Below are 19333 nucleotides of genomic sequence, written 5' to 3' on the forward strand. Positions count from 1 at the left end.
TTGTATTAAACTATGTTTTCGCTTGTATTAACTCGTTGCAAATCTTCAGTTCGCACGAGGACACAAGTACAATTCAATTAAATCGTTAAATACACGAAATTAGACTCTCAAAACGCCCGTCGATTTGAGAGCGAGCATTATTTATAAGCAGCACTTTGCGTTTCGATGTGCGGTGCATCGGTCGCCGGCGTAGTTTTCGATGTCAACCGCCCAACATGGAAAAGCGATCGGTTTACAGATATTTTCTCACATATTAATTATTCAGATTTAAAAGACTCACGTAGTGTATATTGCAGGTGGAGCAGTCTGTTCGGCGGTGTCAGGCTGAGCAGTTCTCACGAGCCGAAGGAAAGACGGGAAATCTGACCACCCGAAGAGAACAAGCCAAGCAAACGGGCACAAAATAGCCTATACAAAGAAACATTTGACAATGTTCTGTTCGTCGAGCTAATGCGTCGCGAGTGTTTTGATGTTTCGACGTGACGCTGTCTAGTGTGTGATGTTAATCGACTAATAGTGACAGATTATAGTGCCGAACTTAAAAAAAATTGGTAATCATTGCTGTTTGTTTTGACATAAAAGTGTTATCGTGACGTCAAATAAATTGTGCCGCGTTCGCCAGCATAGGTAAACAGTGTGTATAGTGTGATATAGAAACAAATATTAACCCAAGTCAAATTAGTGTCGGTGCATGACTTTATCGAAGTCGAGCACGGTGGCATATAACGGCGTCAACACGTTGAATTTTACGGAGCTCGGGAGCCCTTTCGAGGCTCCACCCGCGGCCGGCGGCGGTAGCGCGGCGGGCGGCGGTAACAGCAACGCGGCGGCACCGAACAGCTCGAGTGGCGGCGGCAGTAGTATGGACACGCAACACGGGCCGCAGTCGAGTAACCCGGATGGTCATGGACCACCGGGCTCAGGTTTAAATTCGAAATCAGCATTTATAGAACTACAACAACACGGATTTAATGCGATACGCGGCGGTTACCAGCATTTTGCGTCCGCCGCGTCACAAGGACACCATCACCAGGATGCTACAGGATTTCCGAGTCCGCGCAGTGCGCTTGGATACTCGTTCCCGGCGATGCAGAACACATATACGGGCTATCACCTTGGCTCGTATGCACCTCCCTGCGCCAGCCCTCCCAAAGACGGTGAGTTTTAGACATTATTTAATAAGAAACTTAATAGTTTTCGATAAATCGCCCGATCGACGCTCATCTCTAAATCATGTGATAAAGAAATTAAAGTATATTCAATACATTTTCGAACTACATAATCTTATTTTACATTGCACTAATCAGGACGATCTACATGAAGCAATAATAATACAGTAAACTTATTTTTTAAAATGCTTAATAAAAATAGTATTGTCATCTACGGTTTGCTGTTACGATAATAGTTGACTTAGCAACGTTCAGTACGAGGCCTAGTTGACGTTGAAAAATTGGAATCTGTTTTTGTTCGTTCGAGTTCGCTCTTGGATGGCATCTGTGCGCAGATCAGCCTGATTGAACTTAACAAGGCACAATAGGTGCTCTTCCGCCGATATATATATATATATATATATATATATATATATATATATATATTGTATATATATATACGAAGCGTGCACTATCACCAAACTAGATTTATTGTCACGTTTGTGCCCTACATTTTACAAGTATGTCTCAAAGAGAATAAATTTAAAATAATTGAAATGAAAATAAAACTGTTGTACGTCATTAAATTTCAATATACTATATTGATATTTATAATCATAATATAAACTTTGATTTACTTTTGTAACAAGTAGTTTTTTAATAACGTAGAATTAACAAATAATTGCGAAAGCAAAAACTTTTGAAAATGTATAAGGTATGTATGATTTATAGATTAAATAGTTGTGTGCATAATGAAATTAATTCACGCAGCAATATATTGTATGGAACGCAATTCTTTTAGAAAAGAAAATAAATTAATAATCATCACTAATAAATCCGATTCAATTAAGATGGCAACGAGAACGAGGCGCTCTGTTCGTGGCTCACTTTTTTTATACGCTCGGTGCTATTTAATACCTTCTCACCTTTGCTGGGGTATTTATTTTTTAATTAATTACTCTGACCCGATATTCAAAAAGGAATTAATTAATCATTATTATGGACTCCCTTGTTGGCAACGCGATGCATCGACACGGCGCGGCGGCGGAGATGCGCTCGTAGTCTCAGAGTGCGACGCGTCAAATTTCGGATCATATTTCTCAATTAACAACACCAATTATTACTGTTCATTGGAGGGAAAAAAGTAAAAAAAAATCGAATGCGATTGAACCGAATAATATAAACAGTGATTATTGATATTTTTTATATTTACTGTCCTTTTTATTTTTTCACTCAACAAATTTATTAATCACATTCACAATGTACTAATTTAATATTTAAGAACATTTTGTGCGAATCGAATGCGATCTTGGTAATTCTGAACTTGCTGACCTATGTGTTTTAATTTAATTCAACATAAAACAATTATTTTAATTTATGCTTCAATATTGATATTAAAAATTAAACTTCTATAATTTACATTATAATTATATTAATTTTATATTTATATTACCATGTCAATCATATGTGTTTGATACTTGGAAGTTCTACATGAGATATGTCAGACATCTATGTCGAACATACGCGATTTGGTAAAACGCCACGAAGAAGTTTCAATATAGGGCCACATCAGTCATATAACTGTGACATAAAAATAGTGTTTTTCCAAGAACTTTGCCAAAAAAAATAAATTTCATCGATATATTTTTAACTGAATTATCTAATAAAGTTACCATAAACCACGTGAATTTTTTCTGATATTATCGTAAAAAAATTATTTTAAATATTTTTAATATCAAGCAGTAATTTAAATCATAATTCAAAATGTTCAGGTTGATTTCATATGATTTATGGCAGTATAATAGTCAATTACTAAAAAGAATTAAATCATACATCTCATTATGCACAAAATTCGCGGTAAAGAAATACGACATAATATCAGCAATGAGATGACCCCTGAGGCATTTTTTTCTTTAATAAGCCGCGAAATTGATGAATTCTATGAAATCTTTAATTATTTCACTCGTCAGCTTTATTGCTCGTCGACAGAAGCGCGAGATTGCGTTGTGCACGCGTATATAGTCTCGCAAGGCAATCTCATTGCGTGATCGTCGAACTAAAATAACAAAATTCATAAAATTAGATAGGGTAATGTATTCGTGCAATACTGGTTGTTATTAGTATTTTATTTTTTCGACTTATGTATAATAGGAAAATTCATATAAACAAGATACTTGCTTAACCATTTCGCTAGGAGAGTATTTATCGCAGGAGTATCGCTGCTGCACTACTGAACGGACAGGCACATCGGTGATAAGATATTTCTAAGATTATTAATAAAAATATGCTAAAAATTAATAAGCTCGCTTCTTATGAACTATAAATTGCAATAAAAGACTAGAAGTCTCAATACCTTAACTCATTGTGATAAATCTTGAAGCAAAGGCAAACAAATGTCATGTTGATGTCGTCCATGGACGGCATTCGTAGCGAAAGGGTTAATCAATATTTTCATTGTACACCCAACTTAAATGTGCAGATCTATTTTCAATATTTATTTAAATTTAGTGATGCATAAGTGACAATTCATAAAATTTGACGTTATGATTTCCTTGAGTGTTTCAACATAGAGAAAATTGTAACAATATACACGACGTATTTTAAGTAATTTTCAAGCCTTTTTTACATAGAGAAACAAATTTGATTTAGGTTTATTATTGGCTCCCTGAAAAATATACAGAAATTTAAACAGATAAGAATATTTTGAATAATGAATTAATATGTATTTTTAATTTTTAAATAAGTTTTGAAGAAAAATAATGAAGAAAGTTTGTAAATAAAAATATTTGATAAACTTCTGCGTTGATTATAGTTTGTTAAGCATGTTGTTTCATCTTCAACATTTCCGTCGGTGTTTGCAAGTAGGCGATACACTGTAAATCATTCATTCCATTACTGAATAAATTTGTACATATGTATAATATATTGCATTTGTGTATGTGCATGTGCTTAATGGTTCTGTATGTACTAGTGAATGAATAAATTTATGTAAATTTCACTGATTCATGTATTAATTAATTAGTAATTAGACGGTCAAAAAGTTGTTATCGAAACACCATCGTGCGATGCACACAGCTAATCCAAAGCACCAATGCTGCATACTTGCATGCAAGCACATTAAAAATTGCGATTTAAAATATCTTCATTATTTTTTTATTTATTATATCTGTAATTTTAAAGTATAAATAAATTGTGAACATCTTATTTGCACAAAGCTAGCGATTTAAATTAGAATGATGTGTCTGCAGGTGTTGTAAGATGAGTCTAAGACGCTTCGTTTATATGGAGTGTTCAGTTCAAATATTTTTGCTGAGATTGGACGGTTCACCCATATTGCACATTCATCGATATATGTGCTTTCAACTTTAATTCAGAATAAACCAAAATCAGCTGATAATAAAATAATAATATATTTATGCTTCTATAAAAAATAATTTTAACTTCACGAATATGATTTAAAAACACCGTAAACAAAGAAGAAAATTCCAAATATTTTGGCTTCTAATTCCTGTTTTATTAGGAATATTTGTGAAATTCATAGTCAGATAAACCATATATTGGAAAACATGTGTGTTTTCTTTGTCGTCATCAAATGATTTTAAAATTTCTTCTTCATTTTCGTTTCCTCGATAAGTAAGCCCATTATGCGCAAAATATGAAGAAATGCATCATATACGAAAAATTCGCACAAAATTGATTAAACTGTCATTCGGTAGGTACATCAGAGTAGTTTACTCCTCTAAAATCCAATATTGAATTTCTTAATGAATGCGGTTTAATTCAACCTCTTAGCATAAAAATGTGCAAAATCATCCACATTGTGTCATTCATACCACGACAATTTTTTGAGATCATCTCAGACGGACACCAAACATAAACTTTAATGTGAAAACAGAGCTAAACAACAAAATCATCATTAGTAGAATTACTAGATGATAGCGATCTCATTCTGTTCGTTGTGTGTTTAGTTGTAGTCGTTGTAAATAGCGCATCTAATTAAAATTATATTAAGTATATGAAGATATACTTGGAAGATCCGTATTATTTTATAAAATTGAATACAAGTGCTTACTAAAAAGTTGATATATACGACATAAGTTGATATATAGTCCATGACTTCAGACAGTTGTTTAACAAACTTTGTTTTAAAATCAGAAAGTTTTTAACAAACTTTGTTTTAAAATTGTCAATTCTGATAATAATGATATTTATGAAAATTATGAAAAATTATTACTACATTCGTTTCCATTCCATCAATTCAATGTTTTCATAAAATGCGCTCGCATATTTGCGATATTATATCATTTTAATTGGCTTTGCATTAAAAATGTAGAAACATTATTTTTACATTCGTTTGCCTTTAATCAATTCAATATGCGCTTCCAAATTTGTGACAATATATCATTTTAATTCGTTTTTCATTAAAAATGTTTTGATTGAATTTCTTATTGTTTATTACGAAAAATGCACAGCTATCAGAATCAATTGTATTTTCAAATTATTGGTCATTATTATTGTTTGTTTTAATATTTTATCTCTTGCAAAGGGTTTATAATAAAGAAATTCCAAATTATTGAATAATAATTTTTGAAAATATGGTCGAGCTATCGGTATTAAACAATTAGAATAAGCATATATGTAATAAAAAATAACAAACGCATAATCAGTACATTCTTATTTAAGCTCTAATGAATTGATAAAAGTTGACTATACTCTATTCTATATGATATAAAGATATAATTTAAAGCATTAAAGAATTCTTACAAATTTTCTCATTTTTGTACAAACTCATTTATTAAATACATTAAAGAAATTTAGAAATGATTTTTGTTTTGATTATTCTGGCATTAAAAGTAAAGTTCGTTAAAATAAATTTAACAAGATTTTATAGAGAAGTTTTTGATTCAAGAAAAAATATGTATTCCTAAAAATTATAATCTAAAACTTTGGCTAGACTCAAATTCAATAACCAGTAAATAGATTTCAAAAATTTAATGAGGTTATATTTCATTTACCATAACGTTACTTTTGAATAATTTTACTCACTTAGTGAATTTTGAAACAATTTTTAATATATATTTCTAGGGTTTGTAGACAAACTTTACTCAAATTTGAAAACTCAGAAATTCTAGTGTATTGAGAAATTTCTTCAATTTCGAAGTATAATGCTAATTTTGGAAAATAATAGTAAATTATTTGATTATTGCACATCTCAGAAGAATTTTGAAAAAGTTTCTTCAACAAGCCAATTGATTTCTTGCAATAAACAAGATAGATGAATTCGTTTAAAATATTGGAAATATGTAGTAAAATTTTTAAATATTGCATTTTATATGTATATAGGTATTATATATATTATATATATATATATATATATATATTTAAATATATATACCTATATACCAGGTGCGACATATCCGTCGGCTATGGAGAATTCGCTCTAGACTACCGGTCGTTGCAAGCCGCGTGTTATTTATTGCGAGCGCACAATGAAATGCTTTAAATTATGCAAAAACACTGCAAGCTATTCGTTGTCATTTGTCAATGTTGGAAAATAATACTGGAAAAACCGACGCGGAATTTACAGTCGCGTACCGAATTGTCTTTAACTCAATTGGCGATTTTTTGTTCTTCGATTAAAAGTCGCAAAAAATTGATTACATATACATATATTCACGTTTGATACAAATGTTGTAAAACTTGTAGAAGATACTTATTGATAATTTGAGAGTTGAACTTAAGATATATGAATTGCTTTAAAAAATATTTAAAAAATTTATTAAGCCTTTCCACCCGCGGATTGCGAAATTTATATGTATCTTGCCGCCGGAGTGGAGGCATACGAGTGGAAAGGGTAAAAATTTATTTGCACTTAGAATTACAAGTTATAAAATTTTGTGAATAGACTTCAATAGAGAAAAGATATACATCCATGTTCAAAGGAACAAAAATAGATTGATAGAACACCCCTTAACAAGAAGTTTGCTAGTACTAACAAGGAGAACCTTAGGGTTACTCTTTTGGTATTTTGATGAAACTTCGTATGTTGATAAAGTTGATAGTCAAAACGAACACCCTTAAATATTATAGGTCTATGAGAAGTGGTTTAATTATAAAAAAAATAGACCACGCGCAATACAGATAAAGCTCTATCAGTTAAAGCTCTTGTTCCAACTTTTTGCGATCGATTAAAAGAGTTGAAAGTGATCGGATTCAAATCCCGTCAGCGTATAATTTGTTTTGAATAGTTAAATATTGCAAAGATATTCAGAATTATTAACTGATCGCACATATTATACGCCAACAATAAACTGATATATTTGAAACAAATCTAAAATGTAAGACAAAAGAGAGGAATTGAAAACTTGTATTCCAATCATTGTTTTAAATCTCTCTAATCTCTCTCTATATATATGATTTTAATGTTTTGCTTTTTCAATATTGTCAAAAACTGTATCACAACATGCAGTTCTTAGATTTATTATTTTCTATTTTCTGTAAAATTCATTTCATATCTTGATCAAGCTAAAAAAATGTTATAAAACTGTCTACTAAGATTTAATAGAGTCACCAAATAACTTTAGAATTATTTTGATGTATTAATATTACTTTGACGTATTAGGCAATGAAAAAGGATTTTATGTAACTAATTACATTTGTATACAGTTTGTGCTCTAAAAAAGTGAGCTACATTATAGCTTATGAATACATGCATTAAAGTTTGCTCCAACAACAATACTTCTTTGAGTAATTGTCATGTTGTATAAAAATAGACAAAATAGTTCATTAATCATATACGTGTCGCTATGAAAATAAAGGTAATTTTCGGAAAAGCTTCCACAACCGTTTATCTCAATACTTCAATTTAATTTCCTTATATTCAATGATGGGACAATTTTCCCGTCATCGCCGTCGAATATCGATTCGGCGTTTAGGGTTGTATGTGTGCTACTATTTTTTCTTTCATTCGTACCTACGTTTGCGGAGTCACACAATAATTTATCAACGGCCATTTTTGTTGCCGTGAAAACCCTACATTCACACAAACACACTCATACACGCGGCCAAGTCTGGTGAGGCCGGTGTCAGACCAGAACGATTTGACCAGCCGGGGGAAGGAAAACCTCTTAAGTAATTTGGATCATAAACATTGTACTTATTAGTTGCTGGGTGAAAATGTAATAGATGAGTAGGCATTTGCTGGGACCACATTCTCGAATGAATGGTTTTTGATGTACAACAATCTCTTTTCCTAACAAGGAAAACCTCATGTTTACTCTTCAGGGTTTTTTTCTAAAACTTTGCATAATGAGTTGATGGTCAAAGATATTATAGGCCTAAGACAAGTAGTTTAAATATAAAAAGTAATTAAAGTCTTAAAATACAGACCGCGCGTATTACATGCACCAACAGTGTTTCGTATCCATGTTTCAGTAGCTCAATCAAAACTATGTTCACTATGTTAAAACTACAATCAAACCAAAACTATGTTCACTATTTGACCATTCGATTCGAATGGACGAAAAGTATGTTGTAGGATAGATTGCAAAAATGTATAAGAAGTTCGTGATCCACCAAGATGCTGCCGAACTCTATTAAAACACTTGCACTTTATTTATATTGGTGAAGGACCAGATATACTTAGATAGTGGCTATATCAGACCGCTCAGATTCATAGTTAAGACAAATAAAAATGATCAGGTTCAAATTCCGTCAGCGCGTGGATCTTTGTTGTTAAAATATCATTATCCTTCCAAGTATGATCAATTCCATTTGTCCAATGTCTTTCCTCGTTCCTCGGTCTGACACCACCTTAGTTTCCATCGCCGTTGACCAACACACCGTGGCCAGCACGGCTGACATCCTTTTTATTTTGACAGAACCGACATGCTATTCTCCATTGGACGACTCGGCGCAGTACAAAACACGATATAATGTTTTTTTACTTATTTTTTCTGGATTGCCACCGCGCATTCTATGTATACGGCGGCTATAGGCGATAGCGTGTCCACGCGGCAGTCCGAGTTTATATAACAAATGGCACGAATGGGAAATTCAAGGATCAAAATTCATAGATTTTAAGTAGAGGTTATAAACTGCTGTAGAAAATAAAATACTAACCACAACTACTTATTACAATTTTTTATCAATTGATATTGATTTATTTCCATAGAAACTAAATTTCATGCTCGCTTTGTTTTATAGTTTGCTTTATAAAAAGGGATAACATAGCACATCTATATAACTTTAGCAGAGGATACAAAATTAATCAGGGTTAAAATAATTATAGCTTAGTCATTCAGATTTCAGCTATCATTTCAAACTATTGTTGGGCTTCCACTAAAACTAAAAAGAAGCTCAATGTGAACCAAATACACTATTGTGATCTTGATTGGCTTTGCGTTACTAGGTTTATAAAATATGAGTTCAGCATATTTCCTCAGGGTAAAAGTGTGCGTTTTCTAAATTAAATCATAAAATTTACTTAATTATCATACTAAAGATTTGATCAACAAACCGCGTGCAAAACGTGAGTTGCGCTCACACGAAATTAAGTACGACCACAACAGGAGAGCTGGGAAAAATGTTATAGAGTACCTATGAAAACTTGAATTAATATTTGAAAAATAGTAAGGTAATAATGACTTCAGATTTTGATAATAACTATATAACTAAAGAATATTTCAAACGCTTGTAATTAATTCAGCGAAATGTACTTGGTATTACCCAACCAGACCATATCTCAAAAATAAAACTTTCCACATTTTTTTTTAAATAAAAGCTTGGAATATGCATATGAATCGTTTTGCATTCGTCTACAATTACATTTGTCTACATTCCATCTTTTTGTAAAATCCTATTTTTCTAAACTCTACATGACGAATTAAACATTTTGTTGAATAATAGAGATTCATAACTTTTCAGTTTACACCTAAATAAGTTTATAAGCATTATAAAGAAAGCAGGTACTAGATTTAAAATCAAATTTAATCCTTTACTATATGGCATTTAATTATAAAAAAATATTTACAAAATTATTGAAGTTCTAATAAAAAGTATAGATAGCTATAATAGTAGAGTATTAGCAATGCTCTACTAGTTATTCAGTTTGCAAAAATATATCACATGCGCCAACTGTGAAAATTATGATCATTTTGAGAACGGTTATAAAATATCATCTTCACGTAAGTTTGCTAGTTCGTAGACAAATTTATCTAGTACTATTTAATTACATCCTATTCCTATACCCTAAGAAGTTTCACTTAATCTATTTCATTTTCCAAAGACGTTCTTTTTTGCTAGCTCTCTGTCAAGTCTGAACGTATAGTAAATCAAATTGACGGGCTGCTCATAAACAGACTATTACCGGCTTTATCTATATATAAAATAATAATTAGTATTATAATAACTCCGAGTGCAGCCGTAGCGTGAAGAAATATTTATTGCGATGTTATAATAGATAAATGCACTTGCGGATGTATATAGCATGAACAAGTGAATTTTACTCAAGTTTAGCAAATCCATCAGTATCAGTCAATGCCATCGAGAAAATGAAAAAAAATCGTTTAAATGCCAGCACAACTTGCTCACTAAGGGTTCCATAATACATTAGTAACAGTATTTTAAACATTTCCAACCATAACATAACACATTTGTAAGAGTCACTTCTGCCCATGTTGTTTATTTTCTGGCTGGTCTTGGTTTTGATTCTGCATTGAGTAGTCTGAGTCAGGCAGTAGTGACATCGGTTTTCATTTGCAAACATAGATAGTAATATGTTGCTAGGTAAAAATAGCTCTCACCCGGCGTTGCTGCACTAATATGAAGTGATCAATATTACAAAAATTATAATGAAAATTTATCCCATTGCTTGGTTTGCCTGTATAATAAAGGCACGTCTATAATAAAGCTACGTAGATAATCCGCAATTCATCATTATCAGCTTATAGAACCCATAAGTTCTGATCTCTGATTGTTGTTCAAATAAAAATAAAAAAGTTATATTTACAATATTTTCTTTACTACATTTGCTAGATGTCCACTAAAAGCAGTTGTAAATTACATGGTAAAATAAAAAAGATGAATGAACAGTGGCATCATAAATAATAATGACAGTTATATTCCTGAACAGGTTGAGCTATGTTCCATTAACAAATTTTGAACCAATACAGATTACCCGTTGTCTTACGTTTTGTAAAGATAATATCACTACCAGTTGGGTACTAATTCCGTTACAATACCGTGTAATTCCGCCTAATACTTTGAACTAGAAATATCAATAACAAAGCGTTATTTGCTCAGCGGCGATCAAGTGCAGATTAGTCTCCATTAAATCGACCAGATGTGTTGTTTTTTTGTTCTCGTCGACCGAGGGAGATCAACAGCAAACAGAAGTCAAAAGGGCAATATTTACATATCGTTGCACGAGACTCGTTTTTTATGTTGATTTCTTTCGCGTCTTAATTTGTTTTGACAGCATCTTACATATCGTTGCACGAGACTCGTTTTTTATGTTGATTTCTTTCGCGTCTTAATTTGTTTTGACAGCATCAATATTGGTGCCTTGAGGGCGAAGAGCCCATCATGACATTGCATAACTTCGGGTAAGAGGAAAGTTGACTTGGACCTTCTGTTGAAGACATGGAAGTCTTAAAGTTAAACGGAAGTTAATAATGATAAATATATTTTTTAAACTCAGGGGTAACTGTATATAATAAATCATTCTAAACAGACTTTGTCAACACAACTACGATTTTTTTTATTAATGTTTTGATAAGTTCATTCATTTAAATATAAGTTTTATTTATATATTAAAGTAAAAATCGACGTCACCACTGCATCACATCATGCTGTCTCAATTGGGTATCAAAAATTGTTTTTTTTGAATAGAAATCCATTGCTGCCACCACTAAGCCACTTGGAAGCTCAAACCTCGAGTTCAAGCTAAGTGAAAATCTTTTAATTGCAAACTGTTGTTTTATGAATTGATGAACATGTTTGTAGTTTTGCAATGCCATTATTTTGAGGCCACGAATATGTATGACGAAAAACTATCAATTTTGTGTATACTAACAATTCCAAAATACCAATTTTCACAAAATTTTCCTGCGCCAGATATATCCTTTTGAAATGATTCTGCAATCCCAACGAGACTCATACCATTATAACTGATCTATCCACCTATCGTGTTACCTGGATGGAATCTTGCTTTTAATAACTGCTAATTTATGATTCTGTTAACATTGTCACACTTTCGAACGACGTTGATGAGCCAGAACATGAAATGCGATCTCCGGCGCACGAGCGCAAAAGATTTGAAATAGTTTTTAATTCAGATTGACGTTTAGAAGACAACGACTTAATAAATGGAATTTAAATGTATTGATAGTAATAAATGTAATAATTGATAGGTTAATTGGATTTGAAGATACGTTTTAATTGAGTTAGGAAGACGAGCTTTTTCATTATTTTTCCATGATTTTCTTAACGTTATCATTTTGGGACAAATATTTGATGATATCGGGGTTTGAGTATTTTTGCCAAACAATGAACATGTTAATAATGTATTCACAAATCACGAATATTTCACTTTTGACAAAACAAAAATGTGAGAAAAAACGGATTGAGTGGAATTACACAAATGTGTTACTTTAAATTAATTGAATAATTTTCCTTCTTGACTACCGTCGCTAAATCGAGGATTATAACAAGAGTTCTCACGTATATATATTTATTTATTTATATATAAATTATTTATCATATATTTCTACTCTTCCGCACGCTATTTTGCAAGTTTTATCACCCTGATTTTATAATTCACAGCCGCAAAATAAAGTCATTAGTAGTACAACAGCACCATATATGTTTAAGGATTTATGTCTACATACACGTTAGTTTTATAGTTCAAAGTAAAAAAAAAACATATATAAATCACGTACAGCATTTCAATATTGAGTGAAAAATTATACTCGTATATGAATAATTATATGTACTTGAATTTATTACTTCGTTTGTTCGACTATTACAAATTCTTAAATAATTTGAAAACTAAAAAAATACGACTCTTGCGCAACAATGTCATGAATGGTCAATTTATGCATGTGAAAAAAAATACCATGGGTGGAAGCGGCATCTTGAACATAAAGAAAAACCGTTCCAATTCATTAGTCCAATTAGAGTAATTAAGTGGCGCCATTTGTTAGAAGGCAAAAAGGTGCAGGGCAAAGACCCAAAAAGGAATTCAAAAATAAAGAATCATCGTAATATTAGACTGTTAGAGCAAGTGCACTTTTGCTAAAAAAATCGAAAATAGGAATCCGGAATCATTATGATAAATAATTTTTAAATTGATAGTGATATAGATTGAAAAGAAAATCATTCATAAAAAATTTATTTTCTTGTTTTTAGAGCAATATTTTTCAGTTTCAATAATATCAAAAAAAAATTAATAAAATTGTTTACTTCTTATATATGTATAGTATGTCAAACAGATGAATAAACTATTAAAAAGATATTGTTCACTTCCCGTAGGTTAAGCTATAAAAATCGCAAAAAAATCGAAAATGTTTGCATATTTTTACATTCCAGAGATTTCTGAATATTTTGGCAAACCTTAAAAAATAGATGTATATATGTGTGTATGTGCATGTATGTTTGGATACAATTTTCCATCCACACGATATCGAGAGCACTGGATTAACCGATTTGAATAATTCAAAAAAACATTCGATTCGTATTGACGGGGAGATGTGCTGATTAATTGGTAGTTGCAGTCATTCCGGAGATACGGAGCAAAAATCCTAAAAACAACCAGTTTTTGAGAAGAACGGCATATCCGATTAGAATGATTCCAAACACATTTGATTCGTAATGATTGAGTGAAAATTTGCGAAGGCAGGTCCTGCGATTTCGGAGGTACGGGGCAAAATGTGCAAAGAATATCAGTTTTTGAGAGATCGGCGCAACCGATTAGAGTGATTCAAAATGCATATTGCTTTTATGTCGACGGTGTTTGTTTATCATGAATTCGTTCTATAAATGAATATAAAAAAGGTCGTCGCCCAAATATAAGCACTTATATTAAATTTATAAAATACGACGATGAAATTTACAGCATTTATAATAATTATATTAAAATATTGAAAATAAAATTATAAAATTATTAATAATTGATTATTTTCACTTTGCGAGCAAAAATCGTAAAAACAACCAGTTTTTAAGAAAACTGGTACATCCGATTAGAATGATTCCAAACACATTTGATTCGTAGTGGTTGGTGAAAAATTGCGAAGGTTCGGAGATACAAAGTGTAAAGAATGACTATCCTCGAGAGATCGGCGCATCCGATTAGAGTGATTCAAAAAGCATATTGTTTTTATGTCGACGGTCTTTATCATGAATTCGTTCTAGTACATGAATATAAATAAAGGTCGTCGCCCAAATATAAGCACTTATATTATATTATATAAATAAAATAAATCCGTAAATTTATATAATATGACGATGAAATTTACAGTATTTATAAGAATTATTTTCAAATATTAAAAACAATTGTTTTTACTCCTTGATAAATTTTTAATAATAATTATTATTTATATTATTAATATATTTTATTTAGATTATTTTTACTTCACAAATGTTTAACAACTGTACAGGTAATTCCAGCAATTTGCCTTAAGGCACAATGTATTGCGCCACTAGTTTTTTTCAATATTAGACGAATGAATTTTTAAATGAAATAATGATTCTTTTATAATGAATTTCAAGTCTTTGGCATGTTGACTAAAAGTCTTTTCCCAATCGTGTCGTCGGAAATGGCGTCCCTGCATTGCGTGCCGTGGCTTCTCAACTCACAAAGCACTCGAAAGCTTCGGCGGGTATCACAAAGCGCGACGGCATGGAAACAATGAAAAAAATGAAACAGAAATTAACAGACACAGAAACGACTGAGCCACATGTAAATCGAATGTTGTTAAACTACGATGATCTCTCTGTCGCAAATATGGAAATCAGGAAGTCGACGATTAACGCATCACTCACAATAGAGCCGAGAAACTTGGAAAAAGCTCCTACTGACAGAGAACAATCGAACATTAGCGACATATGGAATATGAAAGATTTTTTAGGGATAAGTTGATTTTGTATCAGTAAATCGTATCTTTTATTGAAACATATTAAAATTGTAAATTTTATATAAAAACGATATTTGTACAAAAATATCTACACTTAAAGTGAAATTATTGTAGGCATTTGCACACCTAGGACCAATTTTACGATAAAGTAGAAATGTTATGGTAATGCTATGTTACGCGTCTATATTCGTATTAGCTGGTGGTGACAAACTATCAAAAAGCTATGTAATTCACACATAGAACCTAACCCCCAAAAGGCACAATTGTCAAATAATAATTTTATCATAGGTGCAACTTTCTGATGTCTCTTTGATATAAATGTGTAAAACTTTGATAGCACAGCAAATGTATAGTTTTTTGAGAGTTTGTTACTACCAACTAATGAGAATATAGACCCGTAACCATCACCGTAACATATCTATTTTATCGAAAAATTAACCCTTAATGTTTACATACCTAATAATAATAATAGCTTTATGTACTTTGTTCTGGTAAAATTTTTTTTTACCTTTCCCATTTTCTTTCAAAAGTGCCTATTTCAATGTCAAAATTTTAGATTAATCAGTTATTTACAAGGATTGAGTATCTTTACTATCATTTAAGTATACTAATAATTTTTTTGAGCAAGATAATACAATTTAAGATATATATTCACATTTTTAATAAAACAAAAAAGTGTGTGAAGTTTTGAAATAAATTTAATATATCTATATCAGAAAACTATTCGAATTCATACCATCTTGATTAATTATAAAACAAATTCACCTAATTTAAAAATGTAAAAAAATAATTCAAGAAGATTGAACAGAAATTATACGATCTTGTTAGATAAGTTAGTATTTTTTTGTCAAATTGCTTCAAATAAGTTTTAAATCTAAAATTTAATTCATCTGAAATGATTTTTAGTAGTATATAGTAATTTTTACACGTGTCTTGAAACTGACAACAAAAAACTGTAGGATTCAAGCAATACTTTAAAAATACAAAATCTTCTGACCATTTTTACAGATTTTAAAAATTTACGTTATTTCTGAAATTCTTGATACACAGTAACTGTACGTTACCCAGATGAAAATATGTATTCCTCAAAATAATAAAAAAGAAATTTAATTGTTTTTAAGCATGATTTTATTTCTAATTGGTGGCAGGATTTAATCAGATTTACAAGAAACATTATCGAATTTGTCATGCTTTTAACGAGAATAAAATTATTAATTTAAATTATTAATTTTAATTATTTTATAAATCTAAATACGATTGCTATTAAAATTAACTACAATATACATTACGACTAAGTAATATGTATGAGTATATAAGTATATATCGATGCTTTTCTGACGCAACCTCGTAACTCGATTTTTGACGATTTTGAGTTTTAATCGGAAAATCAATCACTAAATATAGACGCATAGATCTGTGAAGTTTTGTAAAAAAAAAATCAACCGAACGTTTTTTATTGAGAAAAATACAATCACGTATCTCAATTCAGAAAAATGTGCCATGCGCAACCTCGTATCTCAGAATACATGGTGACGTATATGAACAAGTTTCGCTGTCAGCAATGTTGTTTAGTTCAATCCTTCTAATAAAAATTATTATTCAATTAAGTTATTTGTTATTAAAACTTAATGAACGATAGTTAATAAATATATTTATTATTTACTTACCGCAAGTTATAGTAATTTTCCGAAAATTGAAAATGAAACTTTTTGCATATTTAACGTTTCAGAGGTTTCTGAATATCTTGACATACCTTAATAAAATGGATGTATGTGTTTGTGTGCGTGTGTGTGTGTGGATATAATTTTCTGTCCACGTTTTCGGGAGCACAGATCAACCGATTTGAAACATTCAAAAAACAATCGTTTCCTATTGAGAAAACAGAGCATCCGATTTGAATTATTTAAAAACATTCAATTTGTATTGATGACGTGGTGATTAGTTTCTGGAAAAGACAGGCCCAGTCGTTTCAAAGCTTCCGATTCGAATGATTCAATGAACATTTTGCAGTATAAAGAATCGATTAGTTTAGGAAAGCAGAATTTTTTTGTCCATTTTTTTTAATTTACAATTATTTCTTTGTTTAAATATGAAAAATGATTCGGATTTTAATTTTAATGCTAGCTAAAATTCTAAAACTCTCTTATATACTTCAAATAAATAAATTTAAATTTGCAAATTAGTTTATATAATTCTTAGAAATATATATGAGATATGTTTTTTTTTACTTTTATTTACTTTTTATGTAAACATATATAAACGTCGTTGTCCAGTTTATTCTTATATTTTGTCATTCAAATACAAATAACAAAAGTTACAGTATTTACAATAATCTATTTGTAATCATTTATTATTCCTCGATTCTATTTAATTACGGAACGGGAAGTTCCACCAATTTGCTTAAAGGCACGATGCCATGCACCAATAGTTATATTTTTATTATGTTGAGAACAAATATCACAGTAAGCTACAAAAATTAAACAATTATCAATTCTTACTGACAATAAATGAAATTAAATTTTGTATTTTTTAGAGTTAGATAATGTGTCATCCGCAGATAAAAAATCATTAAATAAAGAAATAATAACAAAAAAGAATAAAAGTAACAATAAAAATGATAATCACAAAGTAGTAAATTATAAATCCATGAAAGAGCTAAATATCCTAGATATTGAAATACCTAAACTATACCAGATACTATATTGTCGTAATTATAAACTAACATATACCACAAGTTTAATAATGTTTGTTTTTTTTATTAAGAATTATTTAAAAAGTTGATCGATTCTCAAAATGAAACAATTGAAGAAAGTTATTCATGTACTCTTATTTGAAAACAGCATGACGCAACCACGTATGTTACATTTTTTTCCGTGCGACAAACACGTATCTCAAAGAATTGAAGAAAAAATAATGATTAATTGTTTGTAATATCATACTTGTCTCAAATAATTGTCACAAGATTGAATATTTTTAAAATTTATAAAAAAAAATGTTAACAGCAGTTCAAAAATTCGTTATAAAACGTTTTTTGTCTCTCCTGAAAAGTAGTAGTTTCTGAGATACGAGGTTGCGTCAGAAAAGCATCGATATGTATATACGTCTATAAGTAATGAAAGATTTCGAAGCAGATGAGTTCGGCTAATACAGGTAGCCAATTATAATAAATTCCGACAAGCATTGCAACATTACATTGTGTTTTTCCACTGCGTGTTTATCGCGATTCGATAATGAAGTGAAAAGGTATTGATAAAATCGTATATCATCGTGAGCAATTGAACAAAATTTAATGCACTATCTTCGGTTTCGGTCTTTCTTTTGTACTCTACCGGCAATACGATTCTCTCCTTAGATTTGAAAAGAAACACCTTTAATATGTAGTATAAAACATAAAATACTATATTATATATATATATATATATATATATATATATATATATATATATAATCTGTTCAATTTTTGTCGCCCTTTAAGGTGTAGTGATGATACTTCTTATTAACTTTTCAAAAGACTTTCCAACGGTTGACCTATCCCTTTTTTATATATTTTCCAAATTGAAATTCTTGCATTACTAATTTTCATAAGAGCTACTTTCACTTCAATCATATTTTTATCTATATTTTCAAGTGAAAACCGATATCGCTATTGCTTGATATCAGGCTGTCCAAAATGTGTGTGTAACCCCGGAACTTTGGTTTGAAAAGCCAAAGCTTTTACCACATAGCCATGGGAACGCTAATGTTTAAATATAAAACTAACCTCATATTACACAAAATATATAAAATAATTACATATGTACACGTTTTATACAAAACCAACTGTTATGAGTAGTTTTGTTACTTATCTAGCAATTTCTCTTAAAAGTTGTTTAAAGTTGTTGTAAAAAATTGTTTCTAAGTATTTTTATAAAATATCAAAATATAACTGTCCGTTATATTCCCTATTCAGTTAAAAGCAATTACGAAATTGCTAACTGCATGTTTTACTAAATATATATGAATACAAATAACTAAATGAAATATTCTAAGTTTACAAAATGTTAGCATTATTTT

General features: G+C 30.5%; 1 protein-coding gene across 1 annotated transcript in view; it reads left to right on the forward strand.

Annotated features, from left to right (window-relative positions):
* The first annotated feature begins 691 nt into the window (after nucleotides 1–691).
* LOC113376248 (homeotic protein distal-less-like) overlaps nucleotides 692–19333 on the forward strand; it is a 106578-nt gene continuing 87936 nt past the window's right edge. Inside the window, 1 exon segment of the mRNA XM_026616154.1 lies at nucleotides 692–1157. Within this exon segment, the coding sequence (XP_026471939.1) occupies nucleotides 692–1157 (466 nt within the window).

Source organism: Ctenocephalides felis, unplaced genomic scaffold (assembly GCF_003426905.1).
Source record: "Ctenocephalides felis isolate EL2017-DRISC unplaced genomic scaffold, ASM342690v1 CF-g0.4_SCAFFOLD_01886, whole genome shotgun sequence".
NCBI classification, from domain to species: domain Eukaryota; kingdom Metazoa; phylum Arthropoda; class Insecta; order Siphonaptera; family Pulicidae; genus Ctenocephalides; species Ctenocephalides felis.